Genomic DNA, 20,182 nt, shown 5'->3' with positions numbered 1-20,182 from the left:
TGCTCCAGATTAGAAATAATAGAACTTAAATCCAAAGGAAGGAGTCTCAGAGGTTAATTGTGAAGACCCAGTTTACAGAAGGCTACGGATGACAGGAGGCTATGGGAGCCCAAAGGCCAGAGTCCTCCCCTGGTAGTCTCTGGTGAATCTCTTCCTGACCAGTGCAGGGATGTGAACAGCTTTGCCACCAGACCTTGTGAAGTTGATCTGGCAGATGTAGTTGGTTAAAATATAACACTTTAGCATTTGATCTATCTTTTGACCCATTTTACAGTTGGTTTTAATATTTTCTTTTGCTTTGAAGTCTTTCTATATTTTGTGGTCCTATCGGTTATTTTTGCTGTTTGCTTTGTTAGTGTTTTGTATGACTTTCTGCGTATGAAACCCAGGAGAGGTAGATCTATACTGGTTGGGGCATGGCAGAGGAACATGGGGGTAATGGGGAGGTAGCAACAAGACAAAAACGTTCTGCAACTGCTTATGGTGGTGACTGTAAAAATAAGTGACTGAATGATTAAATTGTTGTGTGACATATATACCAATAAAATGATTTTTAAAATGGGCAGTTTCAAAAACCCCACGGGTCGTTCTACCTTGTCCTGTAGTCTCTCTCTGAATTGGAATCCACTCAACACCAGTTTGTTTTTATTTGGTGCAAACCAAAGTTTGGATCAATGTTCACCTCACCAGCAGCAATTTGAAAGCATGTATCACCACATAACCCAAACTGCTTATAATTTTCCAGTGGTTCGTCATAGTTCAACACTCATGCTTTGAGATACTTTTAATATTATGTATTAATAGACAGCAAAGTGATCATTAAAATTATAATTATTTAAGAGTAAAAGTTGGCTTGATGTTTATCTCTTCAAAGAGGTGTTTATGAACACCTCAGCTTATATGCCATCCAGTGATTGTATCCATTACTTTGTTGTTGCTGTTTTTTTAATGTCAGTTACTAATATGTGAAACTCATTTACATGTTTGTTACATGGTTTTGTAGAATAAAAATTGAACAAGGGCAAGGATTTTAGCTTTTCATAAGAAACTCCAAGTAGCAGGGAAGTTTATGAATGCAAAAGAGGAAGAAAGAGGTAAAGCCCACAGCAGCTGGGGCTCCGGTGCTCTAGTCGTGTGTGTACAGTCAGGTAGCTTGGCCAGCCTGCTGTGGGGGTTCTCATGTACACATGTAAAGTAAGGATGGCCCAAAGTCATGGTTATTCTTCAAGAACCACCACACACACACACACACACACACACACACAGAGAGACACACACAGACACTCTGAAACTACAAGGAATCCAGTTTATTGAGATCATTCCTAAAGTTCCAAAACATTTGTAAACAAACATGTTTCCTTGTTTCTGTTTCCACACATTTCAATTTTGCTCTAACTTTATTTTTCAAACAAAAATATACTTCAGAGGGAAACAAAAGAAAATATTCCATTGATTTTCATATTATGTTTCAAAGTACAGATTCTTTTCTCATACAATGGAATGTTTAGAAAAGGATATTTTTTCAATTTTAAAGAAATCAAACCTAAGTAATGAAAACATTACAGACAAAGTCAAGAGAAATGGAAATTATTTAAAGAAAAGAGTCCTTCAGAAGAATCTTAACTATTGACTTAAAAAACAAATTTAACAATAGGAAACGCTGTAATGTCTTCCCATTACCAAATACAAACCAGATGACAGAACCAAAGTCATTTTTTGAATATCAGTTCACTGTGCTTCAAAACCTTCAAGCATTTTGGTGGTTTTGACAGACTATTTTAAAATAAAGCTATATTGACAAAAATATATAGTTCTCTTAACATTGCTTTAATCCTAGTCTTTTCAAATTGTTACGTTGTAGTTTTCTGCTTGACTTTCCCTTTAAAAGATATTTGTTAGTGAAGAAGTCTAAAGTAATTCTGAATTACATCTACTGTTAATCTCCATAAAGAGGTTTATTCTGGAGGTGTTCAGCATTTTTGCAAATTGAAAAATTACTTACTCTAAAAGGCTGAATCACATTGCCTATCTAATAAGTTTTCTAACAAAATATATTTTGAGAAAACACCGAGGCTTTTTGGTCGCTATTTGTTCAGGTTCAGCCACAGCAAATCACGTGTCCCATTTCATGGCCCACGAGCTCTTGAGAAAGTTCTATCTAGGTGTGAGGGATCTTCGGCTGGGATGGTATGAAACACGTGGTTGGTTTTGCGTAAGAAAGGTAACACACAGCCAGAAGGCTGCTCGAGGTGCAGTGGCAGATTAGTCCCAGTGACCAACCAGGGCTATCATGAAGAGATTTTTAACTTTTGTGGCTTGTTTAACAAGAAAAACAAAAAAATTATGTTTACAGCATTAAAAAAACTGTCTTTGTACTACATTATTTAAATTACTTTCAAATGACTAATTTTAACTACCGAAGCTGAAGAAATTATTTTCCCCACTTTCATTACAAATCAGTAAAACAATCTCTTAAATTGTGAAACAAATATTAAAGAAGTAATCTTGTGGAAAAGGCCTGGTATAGAAAGGGTGTTAACGTGCTTTTGTTTCAATATAATGAACAGAAAAGAAAGCAGGAAAAAATCTCTATCCAGGTAAACATCTAAAATATGCAAATCAGCTTCTTTATGAAAAAGATTTTATAAATTGTGTTTTAAAATATTGAAATGGAAGAAAATTTCCATGTCATATACAGCAGAATTACAACTCACAAAAATAGTATGTCAAGAATTATATTATTGGTTTGATGACCCAGTTTTAGAAATTCCTACTGTCATCTAACTCCAATGGTGAAACATAAAAAAGTACTAAAAATATCAGAAACAAAAACTCTCCTCTAAAAGACTTTGCGACAGCTGCTTAACCTTTATCATCAGAAATGCTGTATTTACTCCCTTGACATTATTATAATAATCTCAAAGAAAATCTTTACTGATAGTAATATTTTAAAAAAATAACTCTAAAATAATGATATTCATGTTGTGGATGGCTAGGTGGACATGAAAGAAGAGTAACCTACTTCAGATGTTAGAAACTGATTTTCCTTTGCTCTCTGTGGTACAGTGGTGCATTTAAGGATGGTATAAAGAGCCATATGATTTACACTTCCTTCTAAATTTACATACATTAAAATATTATTAAAATAACTTGCTTTTTAAAAACTTGAAACATTAAATCTCATTTATTTCAGTAGGCTGAGGAAGACTCTTTTCAATGTCCTGGCTGGAAGGATCCTGGTTGCCATGGAACTGGAAGAGAAACCCCCCACCAGATTTGAGATAAGTTAATGATGAAGACCAACAATACCCTAATTAGTACAGTGAAAAGAACATGAGTTTAAGTGAGGACAAAAGAGACCAAGGTTCAAGGTGCACACCTGTCACCGTTCACTTGCTATGGGAGCCACAAAACATTACTTAAGGCTTTCTGAGGAACAAATTTGTTTATAAACGAACAACAGTATCTAGACATCTCCCTCAGATATCCTAAGAGAATTAACTAGCACATATGTTGTAATGGCCCCTGTCACTCGGGGTTCACTGAATCCCTTTCCTCTGGCTCTACTTTTTAGTGTCGAATATAAAAAAAAACATTATCAGCAAATGCGTGACAAATGGGTCCTAGGGCTTTTCAGATCTTTAGAAGGAATGCAGGCTAGGTGTGAGGCACCCTCTGTGCAGTGTCAACACTCAAGAAAATGAAAAGTTGTGCTCGTGATAGAGCAATTACCTACTGATTGTTTAGTGGCTTTTGGACATGACTATCAGTGAACTGCTTTGTTTTCTCTTCTCTTGACTAGCATAACCAAAGGCACCCTGGTGGCACAGTCATTATGCAGGGGACTGTGATCTGCAAGCTGGGCAGTCCGAAATCACCAGCCTCTACCAGTGAGAGACTGGCGTTCTACTCCTGTGATCAGTTACAGTGTGGGGAACTCAAGGGGGCAGTTCTACGTAGCACAGCTCCATGGCAGTGCACGAGACTCTAACCAAGGGGGTACCAATGTTTGGAAACTTCAACCTGAATTTGCGTCAACAGTCACCCTCTAAGATTACAAACAGCTTGGCTATTAAGAACACCAGAAAGCCCAAAGCTATGAGAACCTTTATGAATTGATTATAGTCAAGGCTTTCTATTTAAGAAATTAAAGCATCTACTTTCATCCATAGGTTTGCCTCATTTACTATGCTTCATGTGTTTACTGAAGCGCAAAAGAATTAATCATAAAGGAAAATGCTAAACAAACTGTTCTATTTCCCTCCTGCTTCCTCCCCCATCCTTGGGTAGTGCTGTTTTAGGTATAAATGGTCTCCCCCCAAAAAACACACCTCAAAAATAAAGAAAAAAAAACACACCTCATCAACATACCACCCCCACCAGGGCTCCTTAGCAATGTTCTAGTCCTGTTGAAACTCCTCTGGTGGGAAAGGAAGCAAGGGGAAAGATCTGTACCCAGATCATCACAGCCCCACAGACATTTCATGCACCTTTCCTTGCGAGAGAAGCAGAGGAGGAATACCGTGGGGGCGCGACAAGAGGGGCCGTCACCCGGGGACAGTCAGAGATCCAATGTTGGAGGAGGGACGAGAAGTGGTGGGAGCCGAGACTGCATTTCCAGAACTGTGAACGGCCTGAAACTCTTAACCTACAGCACTTAAATGCTGGTAAACATATATTTACTTAAATTTAACTTGAGACTGCTGTTTTCTAATCCTTACACTGAAAATACAGTTATCTGTTTAAAAGCATAAAAACTCCAGTTCTAGTGGTAAACTTTCAAGTTCTTCACTAATGGAGTCTATGAACTCCATTCGCCTACACCAAGACAATGGACTGAAGCGGGGAAGAGGGAAAGGGGGAAAAGACTGCTTTATCTGATTAAGAGTTTCTTTTAACTCATTTTCCTCTTCATTATCAAAATAATGGATGTTCAGAGTCGAAAAGAAGTAGAAACCCTGTAATGACCCCAGTCCTACCACCCAAAGGCAGACGGACATCGGTGTATTTCCTTTCAGAATTTCTGTGCCTTTATTTGCCCAGTCTTATATGTTTTTAAAAGTTCTCACATCACCAAAAACTCTTATAAACCTTTTCATGCATATTTCACTTTATAGATTAAATACATTTTATTTAGCTATTCACTATAGTTGCATTTCATTGAAGCATATCTTCATGATATTACACCTTTTCAAAATCTCTGTAATGTCCCCCAAGAGCCTACGGACCCGTTGTTTTCTTGTTGGGATTAGTCATCCTCCTGTCCTATAGGAACTGACATGAGAAAAAGAAAAAGGGAGAAAAGAGAAAAAATACCCCAAAAACCCTATAAAATAGTTCCAGTTTTGACTGAATGTTTTCCAATCTGATCTGGTGAAGTGCTGCACCATGAAGGTGGGGGAGGGGAAGAGAGGGGAAAAAAGAGGAGCTGATACCAAGGGCTCAATCATAAATTGATGTACAGACTGTTATAAGAGCCCCAATAAAATGATTTATTAACATTAAAATTGCTGATAACTAGATTCTCACCTGACAACAACACAACTCAACTCTGCCTACGACACGAAGCCTTCTAAAAATCCGCAAAGAAAAGTAACAGCTAACCAGAATCACTTGTTTTATATTCCATTCACATACATAAGTGTGCCAGATCAAAAAGCAAAACCTCCAGGAAGCAAGCCCACACATTCGTGAAACTCACCGTACACCCACGGGCCGCCTGGGCGCAGTGCAGGAGCGGGAGGGCAGGGGTACGCAGCGGTGGGAGGGAACGACGGCTGCGGAACGCTGTAGGAAACCGGCATCTGAAACTGAAAATACCCGTTCACCGGCACAGAGATAGCTGCCTGCGGGCTCTCGGCAAAGGCGCCATGATTTTGCGAGTAAAAAAGATTCGAGTAGGCATTCTGGACAGTACTTGCAACTGCAGTTAACATGCCCAAAGGAACCGTTGGTGCTTCGTAAGATGCCATCCCCTGGGAAGTCTGCATTATGGAACTGCCACTGATGCTACTATGATGACAGACACGCCACGTGTAGTAAGGATGTGAAGCTCCAAACGAGTGTTCAGAATTATATGTCGAGGTACAAGCAGACGGTGGAGGTTCATTCCAGTGAACGGCAGTATTCTGAGTCGGGGGTTTTGAGTTTCCACTGCGCCGTTGCTCGGGAGGAGCATACCCTGCTGAGGGATTCACGTTCAAGGTTGTGTTCGCGGACGCTCCACCACTGACAGCACTGGGGCTCGATGCGCCCTGCGTAGGTGTTTCTTCCGGGGCAGTGCTTTCAGGCTGTGCTTCGTTTGCTTGAAGAAGAGGAACTTTGCTCTGTGTAAGCGCAGGTGCTGAGGAACTGGTGCATGTAGCGCTCTCGGTTGACACCGCCAGCATTTCATTACTGTGAGGCTCCAGGGCAGTTGCCTTTACTCCTAGGTTGGTAGCGGTGTCCTTCACCAAATGCAAAACGGGCTTCGGGAGCCCTGATGTAGTAGGCAGAGAAGCACTACCGGTTCCTGGTCTTGTGTTGGCAGGCCATGAGTTCTGGGCACCATCTGGGGAAATTTTGTGAAATGTCTTCGAAGGCATCTCGTGGGCTTGTGAAAATGTGCCATCTACACGGTTCTGGTCACACATTCCAAAAGAAGCACCAGCTTTCTCATTCTCTTCACCAGTAGCACCAGAAGCCATGCTCTTCTCCCAGTTTTTCTGTTGCCCTGCGAAGTCTTCTGAGACGTGAGATGAACTGTGAGTTACGTCTATTCTGCTTTCCAGGTTTGCTGTGCAAGCGTCTTTCAAGGCCTTGAAAGGTGCAAGGGAGGTAGGTGGTGGTCCCGGCATCTCAGCCTCTGGTGGAAGGGCATGTTTTCTTTTCAGATGGCCAGATGCACTTGGTCTGATTTTGTTTTCTGGTTGGGGACCAGATCTTGTAGTCCTATTAGGGGTAACATATACATAACAGACAACTTTAAACATACAGATTCATAGAGGTTTTAATAAAAATGAGGTTAAAATTTTTTTTAATGTTTTCACTAAACAAGAATTCTTTTTTCCCTCTTTTTTTCTTGTAAAGATCGTTTTATAGGGGGCTCTTATAACACGCCATGCATCGATTGTTCTCAAAGATATTTCTACATGTTGCCATCATTTTCTAAACATTTGCTTTCTATTTGAGCCTTTGTTATCAGCTCTTCTAACAGGAATTCCTAAGACATCTAATTTTACTCTCTTGGCAACTTAAAAACTACTAAGACATTGGCCATTGTGTCAATCCCCACTCCTGGTAACCTTGTGCAGGTCAGAATGAAACTGCTCCAAACAGGGCTTTAGACCTTTTCCAATGTAGAGTGCTAGGCCCTTCCTCCAAGGCATCTCTGGGGACTTGAATGGTCAACACTTTGGTCAGCAGCTGCGAGCACTAACCATCTGCCCCAATCAGCTATTTCAACAGCAATATACCAAGTTACGTAGTTCCCCAACTTTATTCTCCTGGTTGGAATCTAGAAACTTTTCCTATGGAGGATGTTACACTCTACATTTCAAACATGTCCAATATTGTGATACATTACTGTGGGCTTGGACGTTTCTCGACAGAGGGATTTAAAAGTAGGAAAATATCACTATTTAGTTTGCTCATGCATTTCCTAACTCGAGGGTCTCCAGCCTGGTTGCCAACCCTCGTGTAAATCGCTGCCTGGAGAGAGAAAACCGACCAGCTGTGTGCCGCCCATGGCTGTGCGTCCCTTTCGCTCGTCACCAACGGTGAGTCTATTTTTCACCTATTAAATTGTGAGAACAGAAAAGCAGAACACAATTCCTTTTTGCTACTTTATTATTGGCACACTCATCTACATTGATGGGTGCCCTGGTGGTGGGGTGGTGATGCATTGGGCTGTGATCTGGCACGGTTGGCAGTCAAAGCCACCAGGAGGCTCCTCGGGACAAAGACTGGGCGTGCTGTTTCAGTTACAGTCTCCACAACCCAGAGGGGGTCACTATGAGTCAACAGTGGCTAGATGGCAGCGAGTTACCTAAATTTAGCCTGTCTCAAGCAGGGTGAGGGGACTTTTTCAGACAGCTAACAGGCTCTCTGGGTAAGACTATTTTTCAGTGTTTCATTGAATTTATTGATTTCTATGTGGTAAGTAGCATGCTGAGAAGAGCAAAGTACCCCCACTCTTCTACAGCCAAGAGAAGGGAATTTTTGGCCGGCAATTTATATATTCCACCCTGGAAATTCAAACCTCGTTCTTGAATCCAACCTCCTTAAAAGGAACTTCACTGACAAATAGCATTAGCAACCAACCCCCTGCAACACTTTGAAAGTATCCAGAAAGTACAATTTTATTAAAATTGACTTTCCAGTGCTCTTTCGGAGATGTCTCAATTGAAAGTATTGGCAACTGTCTAGATCAGGGGTCTTCAGACTTTTTAAACGGGGCCAGTTCACTGTCCCTTTGACCGTTGAAGGGCCAGACTATAGTAAAAAAAAAAAAAGAACTATGAACAAATTCCTATGCACACTGGACGAGTCGGCTGCTAAGCAGGACAGGCAGCGGCGGCAAAAACACCCGGCGGGCCGCATGTGGCCCATGGGCCGTAGTTTGAGGACCCCTAGAGATGGTCTGTCTTCGTGGAAGAACTATGCCTTATATTAGGGTCTGTTCCTGCTAAGCAAGAGAACATTTGAGTCACTGATTTGCAAAGACCACCGGTTTCAACTTAACAACCAAAAATAAGGAGCTGGTATATGTTATTCTTCCAACAGCCTATGCATGTTTCTGTCACTATACAAGTTTCCAAAGAGTCATCAATGGCAGGGAAACAATTCTAGAGATTCAGTAAGTAAAATGCTATATTTAAAGAACCAAACCTCAGTAGGATAGAAATGAGATGGCTCACTTCTATTTCTTATTCTATGCTAGTCTCAAAATAAAAATTAACTTAAGAGTTTAAATGAAATTATAGAGTTAACTTCATTGGGCTCACTTCACATTGAAAATGACAAACAAATCATATAAAGAGTTTTTAATAAAAACTGTTTAATCAATTTAGAGGACGATCCCCAGAGGTCCTATTTTCCTTTTTTAGGAAACTAAAACAGCCTTTCACGAAGCTGCAGTTGATCAACTGCACTTGTGTGTGCATGTGTACACACTCAGTATTTTTTTCCTCTAGTTTTTAATGCTTCCTCTCACCCACACTCATGATCTGGCTAGAACAGAGCATGTACATTGGTACAGCCAAAAGCTGCAAACACAGGGGCACACTCAGTATTTGTAGCAATATTCCCACTTAATAAGTTGGCAACTATTTGTATCTGTAATCCATTGTGAAAGCTGGCTGGTATCGGAAGAGCCTAGTGTCTGGGAAAGAACATGAAGTAAAAGGTCACAGGAACACCCTTGACAAGATGAACCGACACAGTGGTTTCAACAATGACCTCAAACCTAACAATGGTGAGGACAGTACAGGAGCGACCAGTGTTTCGTTTCTGTCCACACGGTCTCTATGGGTCAGAACCGACTTGGTGCATCTAACAAGAAGAACACAACAACATAAGGGGGCCATAGATGGTACAAACGGTGCTAAACGAACCTCAAGGTTGGCAGTTTGAGCCCACTCAGTGGTTTATACCAGAAAGGCTTGGAGATATTACTGTAAAGATCACAGTCAAAAAATGGGAGGGGGGGGGAGAAACCCTACGAAGCAGTTCTCTGTAACACAAAAGAGCTGCTCTAAGTTAGATTTGATTCTACAGCAATCGGTTTGGTGGTGTTTGGTAAAATCCACAGGCTTAACAAAGTTATTATACCAGTCATCAAACCCAATCAATTCTCTTATGTCTGCAAACACTGATTTCCCTTTCTTATTTTGAAAATAATACTTTTATGCCCCAGAAGTCTGAACTTTTCTAATTGTACTCAGAATCTCCCTACCATTTGTATCATTGAAAAAACACATTTCTTGTGATACTGCCTTTCCATACTTACAGAATGAAGTTCAAACTTCTTTGGTCTATACTTAGGATATTTTGTAATATGAAACAAATTTCTCTATCCTTAGCATAAATAATTTTAATTATTATTCTCTAATATTTTCTCAATTTTGCTTAGTTTTTCTAACGCGGGACGAATAGCAGTTCCTACCTTGGATTCTCGAGTGCTGCCAATTCTTCATTAATTTTGGTGATATCGCTGATGTCAACCTATGTTGAAAAGATACAAGAAAAATCTAAATTGGTGACAATTTAGACTACAACGAAGTTTTATTATCTCAATTAATATTTGTATTAGTTTGTTATGACATCACCCAAACAACAAGGTCTAAAACTGAACTCTGATGCTCTCTCTTCATTCCTGAAACTAGAGACTCTGCGGGACTTCCCATATAGAGAAGGGGAGATAGAAATTTGAGTTTTGGGTTTTTGCTTTTCTTTTCAATCCCTAAAACCCTTTTTAGTGCCGCCTCCCTTTATTATTAATGTGGAATACACAACTTGAGTATCTTGTGTTTTCGAAGTATGATTCCAAGTGTTTGTGTGTTTTTTTACATTTTATTAGGGGTTCATACAACTCTTATCACAATCCATACATATATATATACTTCAATTGTATAAAGCACATCCGTACGTTCTTTGTCCTAATCATTTTCAAAGCATTTGCTCTCCACTTAAGCCCTTTGCATCAGGTCCTCTTTTTTCCCCCCTCCCTCCCTGCTCCCCCTTCCCTCATGAGCCCTTGATAATTTATAGACTGTTATTTTGTGGTTTTATATTAGGTATTTTCCAATGAGCGCCATTCATTAAATGATTAAAGTCTTCGTCTCTAAAACTAGGGGCTAGAACGAACCCAGCTTTTTATTTTACATAGAGGTTTGTTTCTTCTGAGCTGGGGAATTCTCAGAAAGTTGTCAAGAGGAGGGCAGGGCAAGTGCTAGCTTGCCCTGGCTCAGGAGCTGCACAGCCTGGCTTTAGATTCTGACTCTCTCCCCTATTTACTAACTCTGTGACCTTGAACATTTGACCGAACCTCTCTGTGCTCCATTTTCCCATCTTTAGATAGCAGTACTGTACACATCACTAAGCAATTTATAATGACTGCATTAATTTCTATAATCCCTAGAACATAATCTAGGGGACTACATGGCAAGTACATAATATACATGTTACATAAAGTTCAATAACTTCTTTGAATCCCTTGATAGTCATGTAAAATATATGTGTCCTATTTGTTCCACTGGATAAAAGTTAGAAACGTGGGTTACATTAGATAGTTCTTAATATCCTTTACTTGGGCACAGACTTACTATGTAGAAGTTACTCAATATTTGTCACTACTAAACTCTTATTCATGATATCTGACTTTCCCTTAAGAGGATACTAGTATTCATTCTTCCATGAAATATTTTCTCAATGCATTTATTAAAAAAATTTAAATGAAAAAAACTAGACATTTGGAAGGTATCCTTTCAAACATGAAACCATGAGCTGAAATTCAACATTTATGTAGTTTTAAATATAAATTGCCCAAGTCAACACTTAGTGCATAACTTATTTTCACAAGGCACATTTTAAAGAGTTCTTAATTTTTTACAATTTTGCAACCTAGTTTGCTTCAGGAGTGGACTTGTTCACCAAAATAATACTTACACCGTTTTGTTTGAAAACATTCGTACCTTTTGCTTTTTGCAACTGGAAAGAGTAGAATTTTTCTCTTGTTCATCAAGGTCTTCATGTGTGTCTACAATGAGAGGTCGCTTTGCAGAGGAATTTGACATGGTTTTGATTGTGCACTGTGAAATCGAAGGTGCCTTCTTCACATAAGTCCTGGGCTGATTAATGTCCTTCTCATGTTTTGAAACATGAATGCTCATCTTTCCATTTTTCTGTAACTGTAGAGTCTTCTTTCTGTTATATAGCATTTGGCAAAGGATAAAGGAAGTGGCTAATTTAGCATCTTTAGCACAGATCATCTTCATGTGTTCAATAGTTTTCATGACCTTCATCACATGAGCCACTTTTCCTACATCTCTCTGAGGAGCTGCCATCACATTTTTGAGCAGAGCGGAAACCCGACTATAGTTGCGCTCCAACTCTGATGCGGTGTTTCCGTAATTGACGGATGCCGCAAAGGGCATGAAGTCAACATATGTGGAAAGAGAACACTGAGACGTCTTCACGAGTTTCTTCACTTCTGAAAGTTCTTTAAGTTCTCTTGAAAACAAATGCAGAGCATACGAGCAATTAACAGCTTCATTAAATTTGCAGATAATACCTAGATCTTTCCTAAGCTCAGAAATCACAGTATCTATCACTTTCCCAAGGCCATCGGTTGAATTATCTTTAAGAAAGGAAAAACAGGCCATTTTTTCTTGGCAATGAATCACATCAGGAAGAAGCGACAAGTCAAACCAAAGCATGCCTCGAAACCTCTGCTTGTCTAGTTTCTGTGCTATTGAGTTTTTCAGAAAATGCACTGTTTCTAAAACCATGAGGATTTCAATGTATGTTTCAATGGCTTGGGGCTTTAAAATTACAGCCTCACAACTGTCGTTTTTTACCATGTCCAAAGCATTTTCTTCTGTGATAAAAATATTAGCCATGTCATCCTCCTGCAATATCTGAAAGTGCTTTTTAAAAATTTCTAAGTGATTAGTACATCTCAAAGTGAGCTCCTGTAATGTTTTAACGTCTGCTGATTCCGCTTGATCCAGTATTTCACTAACAAAACAAATATTTGGGTGTGAAAGTGAAGGATTGTTAAACCTGTGGCGTTCTATGCTGATGGCTGCTTTACTTATTAGACTGTCTGGCTTTTTGCAAGCAATTACAGTAGCCTTCTCGGGTCCAATACTGGAAGTTCGTTTACTGCTGAAATCTTTAGACAAAGTATCATAAATGTCCTGCAGTTTTGAAAAAGCCTCTTGATTAATTTTCAGCAGCATTTCTTTATACTTCTTTCGGGAGTATTTTTGGTTTGAAGATCGTCTTCTCTCTTCCCAAACAAGCTTTTTCATCGCATCAAAAAATATATGTTCCAAACCATAAAGAGCTCTTTTAACACTGATTGCCTCATTGTTCTTGATAAAATGCACCTTGGAGGCTATCATTTCTATGATAATCCACAGGTGGTCCAGTTTTCCGGGACACGAATGAGCTTTAGGTAAGTCATCATGGGCACTGATCAGCGCTAACGTCCTTTTCCTTAAGGTTTCCAAGTCTCCTAAACTGTCGCCCAAATTCACTCCACAGGTAAATGGAACAGAGAGCATGAAGTCGAAGCAGTCGGGGCAGTGTTTCATGATTGCTTCACACTCTTGAATCTGTCGCTTGTATTTTAAGAATGCGTAGTAGGAATTGGCCTCCCTCTTGGTCTCCTCAAAGAGACCCACCAACTGGCCGTGGTATTTCTGCAGCTCACAGAAGGCATTGTACTTGAGCCTGCCCTGGAAGGCAGGGTAAAAGCTGGCCTGCTGCTGGTAGCCGCGCGGCCCGGCCAGCAGCTCACTGTACAGCGTCTCGTCGAACCACAGCAAGCTGCGGAAGGTAGGCTTGTCCTCCAGGAGCCGTCTCTTATTCTCCACGAACTGGAGCGTTTCCATCATCATCTGCAGTTCCACCAGAGACTCGACGGCGCCCGGTTTTAAGGTGCTCCTACAACTGGTCCACAGGCTTCGTGTGACCAACAGCTCCCGGGAAATGAGGATGTCTTCAATGGCACATCCCTGGTCTCTTTGGAAAGCTTCGATAAACGAGGGGAGAATGTTCTGGCACGCCTTGGCTTGCTCCTGGAGCCTCTGCAAGGAGGGCGCCTCGTGGGCCCGCTGCAGGATGTGGGAGAGCGCAGCTATGGGCGCGCGGGGCCGGTGCCCGGTAGGGCCGCGGCGGGGCGGGCGCGGGCAGCTGGGCAGGCGCGGCATCCCTGCACTGCCTGGTTGGCTCTGACGCGCTGCTTCTGGGCGCCCGGTGCACGGGGACCGCGGGCCCTGGTCAACTGTGGCTTTCTTGCCCCTCTCTCTCTTGTTAGGTGGCGGAGGGCCGGCCTTGTTCACAGAGGGCCCTTTAGGAGAGGAGGCGTTTTGAAGCCTCAGCTGAGCCCCAGCCGGGTTATTTCTCACTGCTCTCCCACGGCCGTAGGGAGAGTCTTCTAGGATCTTGGCACTTCTGTATTCAGTCTTACTAGAGGGTTCGTCTGGCTTGCTTTCTTTGGGGTAAGCATTGCCAATGGACCGTTTCCCATTGCTTTCTGCCTGTGAAGCGGGCCGCCGTGTTCTACCCCCCGCGCTCTCCTTAGAAGATGAACCCCTTCCAGGATCTGTTCCGAGCCGCGCGCGGTCACTGGAGAGCAGTCTCTTCCCGAAGGCACCGTCTGCAGAACCTTCACCAGTTGCGGACAGGAGATCCACGCTGGGCTTGGCAGGATCGCTCCCACCTACTGGCGGATTCGCTGAAGAGCACCTTTCCTTCTTCAGCACACCGTTCCCACCGCTCTCCTGCTGCTGTGACCGCGCCCAAGACCCCCTCTGTCTATCGCAGCCCTCAACACCCGTCCCTGGAGCAGCTGGACCCAACTGCGCAATACTCTCACACTCTGTGCGCGCTACCACAGGGGGCTTGAATGCGTCCACCGCGCAGTGTCCTGTGAAATGGTTGGCTTCTGGGCTTTCCAGGGCAGTTGCGCGTGTTTCCACAGGGCAGTTTCCTCGCCGAGTTCTCTGACAGTCAGATAAAACATTACATGGTTTGCAGAGAGCACCACTGAAGACGTCCTTTGCACTTGCTTCCAGGACTGCAGTGAGTCCATCGGTGTTCACTGCCCTGCGGGCTACAGGAGTCGCATCACAGCTTTGGACCCCGTGGACTCTCTCACTTTCTTTCATGCAACGGAGAGGCACTACGCTCCTTGCCTTTGCCATCTCATCGGCCTCGGGACTGATCTGTTTGATTATACTCCGCATATTACTACTATGGCTCTCAATCTTCTCAGAATTATGAATATTGGATAAGTTTTTCTCAGTGTGACTTTCTCTTTCAGGGAGCTTCACACCTAAGTGCTCCGGTGCAGAGAAATACCTGGTTTTCCCAGGGAAAGGCTGCCGTTCGGACAGCGCCGGGAATCCCACACTGCTAGCGGTAGAAGCGGTCTGACTTGTACTCTGAGATGTGGGGAGTAGGCACAACTGCGACGCAGGAAGATGTTCTTGGTCACCGAAGTCCTCCCCACGAGTGCCGGCTACATTCTTCTTAGAAAGGAGCTCTCCATTTCTATTACAGGACTTGGGCCCTGGCCCGTGGCTGAAAGATGGACCAACATCAGACGCTCTTCCCTTGCTCTCTGTGTCATCATTTCCTTTGGAAGAAAAACAACCTTCCAGGTCACAACGTTCCCCCAAATTATTGCACAGTACTGCACATGATTTTGGCAATGGGCTTCTTTTTTCGCCGACTTTAGTTATTTCCAAGGACGTATGCACCCTTCTGTGAGCTTTCTCTAAGTGAAGAACGGTTCTGTCCACTTTTCTGGAGAGACATTTGATTTTGCATAAAGATGCTTTAAACTTTAGAATATCCAGGGCATTCCTAATGTGCATTCCTGACTGAGAAAACGTCATTTGTCCTTGGGATAATGACCAAAACCCCTCAGGGGAGTTTTCAGTCAGCAGCTTCCTCTTTTTCTCATCCATATTGCGGCATGCTAAATCTTCCTGTGGGAGCTTTTGGTCCCCGAGAACCGCATGCAGCTTTCTTTTGCCAATTCCCGAGCCCACGGGGTTTTCCCTTCTCGCATCCTCACAGTCTGCTTTCGGCTGTGCAAACCAACAGCTGTTTCCGCTATTTACTGCACTACTGGAAGATTCCATACACACAGCTTCATTGCTTTGGTTTCCAGACATGTGATTCACGCGTGCATCCTGACTTACATCAAGAGAAGGGGATGATGCTTCACAGTTAGTCATCAGTCCTGATTCTTGTATTATGTTACCCAATTTATTGTCAGGTGGGCAATCAGAACTGTCACCAGAAGACTGGGAAGAAATTTCTAATCCTGGAACCTGTTCTCTTTCATTGATTTCTGGAACTGCTGCGTCACTTGGATGACTGTAGAAATTCTCTCTCAATGCACGGGAGTCGGCAGTGGGGCTGAATCTTGGCCTGAAAATATTAGGAATTCTAATCTGTAGATCTGGAAGTAAAATTGGGTCGAGACGCTCTCCTCTGGTATTTCGTACAGGAGAATAATAATAATAATTAGTGTTCTCAGAGTAATGCTGATTGGTGTTCTCCCTTCTCGGGGTTTCCAGTGCTTCTGTTTCATGGCTCCTGCTTTCCAAAAGAGCTTCCCAATCGATACGAGACTTCAGATCCTTATATGAGGCCTGCAATTCGTCACTAAGCACACCTCCATGCGTATACGCATCTTGTTCCGATAGAATAGCATCCTCATACTGTTCTGTTTCTATTTCAATCTCACTTTCCAAGTCTAAGCCTTGAACAATCAAGTTCTCATTTACTCCTGACTGAAGAAATGGGTCTCGTGATATACTGGCATTTCCCTCAGTTTCGCAGTCGGAGAGTACAGGTTTTAGTAACACGCCAAGATTCGAAGTCTCAGATGAACAAGGCTCTTGACATGGGCACCTTTGGTGATCTTCCTGAGGCATGGATGTCCTAGCTAAAGAACCCGGAACTTCCAGAAGCACTGTGGAAGCCAAGTGTTCTAGACTCTTCCCATGGTTGTGAGCATCTTCTTGTTTTAAGGAAGAGACTGGAGCTTCACTTCTTATTAAGGTAGTCTCTGCTGGCAAGTATTTTTTACCCCAAGTCCTGCTAAATGTAGTAGAACGTTCTTCAGAAGTCAGAATTTCTACGGTGCTGTGACTTTTATTCTCCCTTTTCTCACCTGCATTGATAGCCATTTTGTTTGTATGAAAAACCTGCTGCCCAGCTCCATATATGCTCTCTCTGTTGTCCTGGGGAGATGAAGCAACGTCTTTGTCATTGGCGGCACTTTCACATTTTTGCTCTTTCAAGGCAGTATTCGGGGGCATATCCTTGTTCAGTTGTCTCTCACAGAGAAGAGGATCATTTGGACTTTTATCTTTAGAACGAGGGATCTCTTTATAGTCTTTCTGTTTGTCCTCTAATGACACTAGCTCATTTTCATTTTTCTCACGGACCCATAAATGTTCTTTACTTAAATTGCCACTGAAATTGTTTTGAGCAGTTTCAGTACCACGAGATGAAATAACTTTATCACTGGCCTGGAAAATGTCTTCTGCTTCCTGTAAAGCATCAGGTATAAGGCCAACGTAATTTTGATTTGGTTTTTCCTTGTTAAGTTCCACCTGCTTTTCAGAAAGGACAAAGCTTGTATGTATATTATCATATTCCAAAGAATGCTGATGATTTTGCAAAAGGCTCTCTACACTTGGCATAAGTCTATTTTGTAAGTCCATGGCTAGATCTTTTAGTTCATATGCATTATCTCTGGTACATGTGGAAGATACTGATATTTCTAATTCCTGTGTAATTAATATTCGATCACAGTTTTTCCGTGAAGAATCAAGGTTGTCACTTTCCGTATGTTCTTGGTATGAGATGTAATTGTCCATTGAACTGGTTTTTGCTTCATTAGTAAAATAATGATCAATGTCCTTCCAAAAACTTTGCTTTTTCCCTGGTTTGGAATTGCCTTCTGGATCAGTTTTAAGGTTCCCCATATTTTCAATATACTTATCTATGATATCTTTATTTTGAAATGAAGACATCTGGTAATTCGGTTGACATGCAGTTACTAAACTAGATGATTCTGACTCCTTAGAGACGTGACTTTTGTCATCTGTTGCACAAGAATTCGCTGCTTTGTACAAGCTAAGGGGCTTGCTAGTTTGGCTGGTTCTCTGTTGGCGTCTCTGGATGTCATCCTCATTGTGGTTCTGGTTCTTAGCTTTTGGAACTCCCTGTGACAAAGAAACTGGGAGGGGAAAATTGCCTTGGCCTGTACATTGTCCTGTGGTGGTGATTTTATTGTGAGTTGAATGGTCATAGTCCTTGGGGTACATGCTAAGGACCTGGGATTGTGAATCATCCGAAGGAATTCTGCGGCACGAGGCATCCAAACAATTAGCATGGACAGTATGACCATCAGGGCTGAGTTCAGATGAGGAGACAGAGTTAGTTGACATAGATGACGAGTTGATTGCTGAAGTGCCAGATTCTAAGTGCTTCTCCACTGCCAAATTATCATTTAAGCCTGTTTTATTATTCTGATTTTCTTGACTTGCTTCTCTCCTCGTCATTCTTGGGTCTTTGATGAGTTTTGAAGTAATCACTGTGCTTGAGCCAGTATTGTTGTAAATGGGAAAAGAAGTAGTCAAACCACTTAAAATATTTTTAGCCTGTGTCAAATTTAACAAGAGGTCACTGTTACCACTTTCTGTGGTGTCACTGGGCATCGAGATGAGACCTGAATCATGGGCACGTTCTGGACAAGTGTCACTATGTTCTGCTAGCTTGTACTTTGTCTGTCCAGTGTGTGTTTCCAGTATGGAAAAGTTTCCAGTTATTCCATTTGCACAGGAATTAGAACTGTGCGAGTTGCAAGGATTCGTCTTTGCATTTGGTGCACAGCAGGAACAGCTTTCCTGAGTAAATGGATCGCCAGGCTTTCTGAAATGCTCAAAGATGACAGGAGCATCTTTTCCTTTTCCAATTCTCTTGGCCACTGTACAGTTATTGAGAGAACATGCTCTTTCTGTGGAAACAAGAAGGAAGGAAGGAAGAAAACATATTTCTATATAACTCTCAAAACAAGTAAATAGTCATGACTGGTTTTAACACCAAGGTCACAAAATAACCAAAACATGATTAAAATTAATTCACAGCAGAACAATGGTAGAGTCGAGTCTGTGTAACAAACTCGTAAATACAAATGAAGCTCTGTCCTCGATGAGGAACTTTAATTTTTAAAAAATGTTATTTTGCCATCAAAGAATTGATTTCTGATAAATAATAAGAGAAACGAGTAAGAAATTAAAAAGTAACAACAATAAATTCTTACATTAATTTTCTGTGTTCAGATATTTAGTAACAGCACCTATGCGTCTGTCTATGTAATAGGTAAAATTTTGTCTCCCTTGTTCCTTTCTGTACCCAACTCAACTGTTACCCTTTCAAGTCTTTAAACTTAATTATGGAATATTTACTCTCCATTTTTGGCAATCCCACCAAATAAATGAAAAAAATTTAAATGCAGTATCTTGAATATCTTTTTCAAACCCACCACAAAGCAAATTATATTTTATGAATCACACTCTCAAATCCTTCTGACCAGATCATCTGAGATGATAAAACCCACTGTCATCTGTGCTATCCAGCATGGTAGTCACTAATCATACACGGTTAACAAGTGCTCGACCGTCCCTAGTGCTACTCAGCAGTTAAACCAACATCTAAACAGCCATGTCAGACTAAGCAGCTTACTGGATTGGACAGTACAAGCCTAGAGCACACTATACTTTAGAGCATGGGTCAGCAACCTTTTGAAAAAGAAGAGCCAATCCAGTCCCTCACAACAATTTTAAAAATATTTGAGAAAAAAATAGAGTCATAATATATTTAAAAACAAATGAAACCATCATTATCTGAATAAGATCCTTTCAAAGTTTTCTATTTTACTTCAGAGCCACATATATGTACTGACAGAGCCACATGGTTTGAGAGCTGCGGTTTGCTGAGCCTTGCTCGAGGGAGATGAATATGCTGCCAACCGCGTGACCTTGACTGTGGGCATAGCATCGATAATTCCCACAGTTCAATATTGGGAATGGACATGAGTTACAATATTAGGAATGGACATAATAAGCTACATAATTGGGAATGGACATGAGTTGAAGTGGGGGGGGGAAGTTTGTATCTATTGTCTTCAATGCAAACCACTGCAGCTGAAAGAAGATCTGGCAAGAAGAGCGAGGTTGATATTGAGAGTAGCCATACCAGGAGGGTGAGGCAAAGGTGGGGGGATAAAGGAGGAACCAATCACAGTGGCCTACCTAAAATGCCCCCCCAGGGGGATGGACAACAGATAAGAGGTAATGGGAGGCATTGGACAGTACAAGACATGGAAAAAGAATTTTAAGTTATCAAGGGTTCATGAGAGAGGGATGAAGAGAGAGGTGGGGGGGAG

The 20,182-nt window shown here is 41.7% G+C and overlaps 1 protein-coding gene across 1 annotated transcript in view; it reads right to left on the bottom strand.

Annotated features, from left to right (window-relative positions):
* Positions 1–5,651: 5,651 nt before the first annotated feature.
* Positions 5,652–20,182, bottom strand: part of TEX15 (testis expressed 15, meiosis and synapsis associated) — a 32,457-nt gene continuing 17,926 nt past the window's right edge. The window contains exons 7-9 of the mRNA XM_075557229.1: positions 11,673–18,751; positions 10,145–10,203; positions 5,652–6,930 (exon numbers count right to left, since the gene is read on the bottom strand). Of these exons, the coding sequence (XP_075413344.1) occupies positions 5,652–6,930; positions 10,145–10,203; positions 11,673–18,751 (8,417 nt within the window). The remainder of the gene's footprint in view (positions 6,931–10,144; positions 10,204–11,672; positions 18,752–20,182) is intronic.

The sequence above is a fragment of the Tenrec ecaudatus genome, chromosome 8, assembly GCF_050624435.1.
Source record: "Tenrec ecaudatus isolate mTenEca1 chromosome 8, mTenEca1.hap1, whole genome shotgun sequence".
In the NCBI taxonomy this organism is placed as follows: Eukaryota; Metazoa; Chordata; class Mammalia; order Afrosoricida; family Tenrecidae; genus Tenrec; species Tenrec ecaudatus.
The sequence above is the reverse complement of the archived record's forward strand: the minus strand, read 5'-3'. Positions and strand labels throughout refer to the sequence as shown.